The sequence below is a fragment of the Arachis ipaensis genome, chromosome B05, assembly GCF_000816755.2.
Source record: "Arachis ipaensis cultivar K30076 chromosome B05, Araip1.1, whole genome shotgun sequence".
Lineage (NCBI taxonomy): Eukaryota > Viridiplantae > Streptophyta > Magnoliopsida > Fabales > Fabaceae > Arachis > Arachis ipaensis.
Genome location: NC_029789.2, coordinates 2,693,696 through 2,697,796, shown reverse-complemented (window position 1 = coordinate 2,697,796; position 4,101 = coordinate 2,693,696). Strand labels below are relative to the sequence as shown.

General features: G+C 35.7%; 1 protein-coding gene across 1 annotated transcript; it reads left to right on the top strand.

Annotated features, from left to right (window-relative positions):
• Positions 460-3,497, top strand: LOC107642460 (ABC transporter G family member 14). Its single transcript, XM_016345823.2, has 5 exons — positions 460-739; positions 836-1,631; positions 1,718-1,900; positions 2,004-2,191; positions 2,698-3,497. Exons 1-5 carry the CDS (start codon positions 587-589, stop codon positions 3,340-3,342), a joined length of 1,965 nt encoding a protein of 654 aa, XP_016201309.1. The 5' UTR covers positions 460-586; the 3' UTR covers positions 3,343-3,497.

The window sequence follows — 4,101 nt, the reverse complement described above, 5'->3', positions numbered from 1 at the left end:
TGTACCTTGAATTTTGAACCTACCCTTTTGGATTTTAACATATAAATGGAAGTGGAGGTTGGTTTTAATTTGCATCAAATTACTGTTTATATTATTTGGTCTGCATGTAATAAGCATTATGGTTATTAGCATTCCAATTTTAATGTCTCTGAGTTGCATATGTCAATTTTAAACAGTCTTACTAAAAAAGTAGCAGATGATTAAGAGAAAACAGTGATGTCACCATTGAAGTTAAGATCTCACAAACCTAAATGTAGTGTTAATAATAATAAAAAAAGCAGAATTTCTAGAGGTTTTGGGGTGAGAGCTTGGTCATGATAAAGAATAATGTGAGGTAAATAAATAAATAAAGGTGGGATTCCACAATCCAAAGGAAGGCCTAAAATACTGTATTTGAACACAGTGAAGATCCTAAGCCTGTGCTATATATTTATGTGCTTTCTTTCTCCTCACATAACACATTGACAAGAAGTTAAAAGTTAAAAGTTAACTTCTCTCAAAACCCCTCCATTATATTTCATCATTCACCACCATAAATCTCTATCATATCATCACTTTCTTTTATATTCTTTAACCATCATTAGCCATGCCACAAAACTGCATAGCACCAAAACCAGAATACAACACTAGTAGTAGTAGTAGTACTCATCATCACTCTATGGAATCAGCCTTAGAGAATAATAATACCAATGAACAACAATCCATACAAAAACTCACTATGTTCCCCATAACTTTGAAGGTAACACACTAATATAAATACTAGTTATAGTTACTCATTCATGGCATGTATATCAGTGTTGCAAAGTTACTTTGTGTTTTTTGGTTGAATTTTCAGTTTGAGGAATTGGTGTACAAAGTGAAACTAGAACAGAAAGGAGGATGTTGGGGAAGCAACAAATGGAGCTGCAAAGAGAAAACAATTCTGAATGGAATCAGTGGTTGTGTTTGCCCTGGTGAGATTCTTGCTATGCTTGGCCCTTCAGGGAGTGGCAAAACCACACTCCTTACAGCTCTCGGAGGCCGTCTCGCCGGAAAACTCTCCGGCAAGATAACATACAACAACAATCCATTCTCAGGTTCAATCAAGAGAAGAACAGGTTTTGTAGCACAAGATGATGTTCTATATCCTCACCTAACTGTAACTGAAACACTATTCTTCACTGCACTTCTAAGGCTTCCAAAGACTTTAACAAGAGATGAGAAGGTTCATCATGTTGAGAGAGTGATCAGTGAATTGGGATTAACAAGGTGTAGGAGCAGCATGATTGGAGGACCTTTGTTCAGAGGAATTTCTGGTGGAGAAAAGAAGAGAGTTAGTATTGGACAAGAAATGCTTATTAATCCTAGCTTGTTGCTTCTTGATGAGCCTACTTCTGGTTTGGATTCCACAACTGCTCAGAGGATCTTGAACACTATTAAGAGACTCGCCGGCGGCGGAAGAACCGTTATAACCACCATTCACCAGCCATCTAGCAGGCTATACTACATGTTTGACAAGGTTGTGTTGCTCTCTGAAGGCTCTCCTATTTACTATGGTCCTGCTTCCACTGCTTTGGACTATTTCTCTTCACTTGGATTCTCTACTTCTGTCACTGTTAATCCTTCTGATCTCTTGCTTGATCTTGCCAATGGTAATTAATCAATATTTTCATATATATATATACTAAGTTTAAGAATAACAATAATGTGATGATAACAATGGAAAACTTTGATTCAGGGATTGCTCCAGATTCAAAGCATGCAAGTGAACAAAGTGAGGGATTAGAACAAGAAAGGAAGCAAGTTAGAGAAGCACTAATATCAGCTTATGATAAGAACATAGCAACAAAGCTGAAAGCTGAGCTGTGCAGTGTTGAGGTGAACAACTACAACAACATGATGATCAAAGATGCTTGTGCAAGTAGGTCTTTCTATTCCAACTACCCTTTTTTAGTTTTCAGTGAAAAAGATATTGCTCATCAATGGTCTTAATCCTTCTTTCTGTTGATGAAAATTTGATGCAGGGAATCAGATAAATCAGGAGCAATGGTGCACAAGTTGGTGGCATCAGTTTAAAGTACTATTGCAGAGGGGAGTGAGGGAGAGAAGGTTTGAAGCATTCAATAGGCTGAGAATATTCCAAGTCATAAGTGTTGCTTTTCTTGGTGGACTCTTGTGGTGGCATACCCCAGAATCACACATTGAAGATCGGGTAAGAAAATTTTTGCATTCAGTTATCAAGTTTATCTTCTTTTCTACTTTTGTTATATCTGATAATAACATCATTTAACTTTAAACAGAAAAAAAGGTTATGGAATGTAATTGGCCTTTAAAATATGAATGAAATTTATTTTCTTTTCCTTTTCAATTTCCCTTGTCAAACATCACATCTTGAAATATCTAAAATTCTGAAACTAATCAAGATTAGTATTGATTGATTGAACCACATTTACTTTGTTATCTCAAAATTGATATTTGAGCACTTTAGAAGTTGTTAATATAGTTTTATACTTTTCAAAAGGTATCAACTTTGTAAATCAAAGTTATAAACTAGAAGTAAGTTATTAGGTGTAGACAACCATAGTAAAAAGTACTTAAATTTCTATGCAGTTTCTGTGATATGGATTAGAAACAGTCCAAGAAATCTAAAGTTTGAAACTTTGACTATGTTGTTTTAAAGCCCTTAAGAGGGGCTAACATGGGGTGGTGAAAATGCAGGTAGCATTGCTGTTTTTCTTCTCAGTTTTCTGGGGATTCTACCCTCTATACAATGCAGTATTCACATTCCCACAAGAGAGGAGAATGCTGATAAAGGAAAGATCTTCAGGAATGTACAGGCTCTCTTCCTACTTCTTAGCAAGAACAATAGGAGACTTGCCATTGGAGCTTGCACTTCCAACTGCATTTGTGTTCATAATCTATTGGATGGGAGGACTCAAACCTGATCCTGTTACATTCATCCTTTCTCTTCTTGTTGTTCTCTACAGTGTCCTTGTTTCTCAAAGCTTAGGCTTAGCATTTGGTGCTATATTAATGGAGATCAAACAAGCAACCACTCTAGCTTCTGTCACAACCCTTGTGTTCCTCATTGCTGGTGGATACTATGTTCAACAGATTCCACCTTTTATAGTGTGGCTAAAGTACTTGAGCTATAGCTACTACTGTTACAAGCTTCTTCTTGGTGTTCAATACACTCAAGATGATTACTATGAATGCTCAAAGGGTGTGATGTGCAAGGTTGCTGATTTTCCACCAATCAAATCAATGGGATTGAATCATCTTTGGGTTGATGTTTGCATTATGGCACTTATGTTGGTTGGTTATAGACTAATTGCTTATTTAGCACTCAGTAGAGTAAGGTAGATTCATACACATAGCAAGGAGAAGAAGAATTTCAAGAAAGGTTTTTGTACTAATTCAAACTGAGCAATAATATTACTACTAATAATAACTAGAATTATATTAGGCTTTTCATGTTACTTCATGTAATCAAATCAAATATAAATATATATATATATGTATCAAAATCTCCCTCAAGGATTGAGAGAAAAGTAGCAAGATTTTTCTATAATACTACCAAGGTGTTGTTACTTTAGAATGAGTTTCATTCATTTGCTTAAACATAAGGGATATGCCACTTGATAAGAAGTAATGATAATAATATCACACACAAAATCTAATATGTAAGAGAGAAAGAAAAAAGGTCAAATATATCAGCAAGATGTTAAGTCTCTCAAGAGTGTCTTCATCTGAAAAAATAACTCTCCTGTGGACCATTTTTTAGGCCTTAAAAGCCATAATTTACTCGTTTCATGTTTTCCTGCATAATTTGTGACTAGAGAGATTACATTTGTGGGTCGGTAAGAAGATGTTTAGTTGGGAGGACAGAGGGAATTGGCTTTGGTTTTGACGTTAATATGTTTTGGAAAAACATAAATTTTTGGCCTGGCTATGTCTTCGGGAGACTTTTTCTACTGTTGCATTTCGTTTTAGGCGGAGTATTTCGCATATGAATAGCTGTCCATGAGGTTTTTCAGGTCAGGAATCGGTTTTACATTGCATTCGGGATTCTCCAAAAGTCCAGCTTGTTTGGCAAGTTTTGGAGATCTCCTGTCAACCACT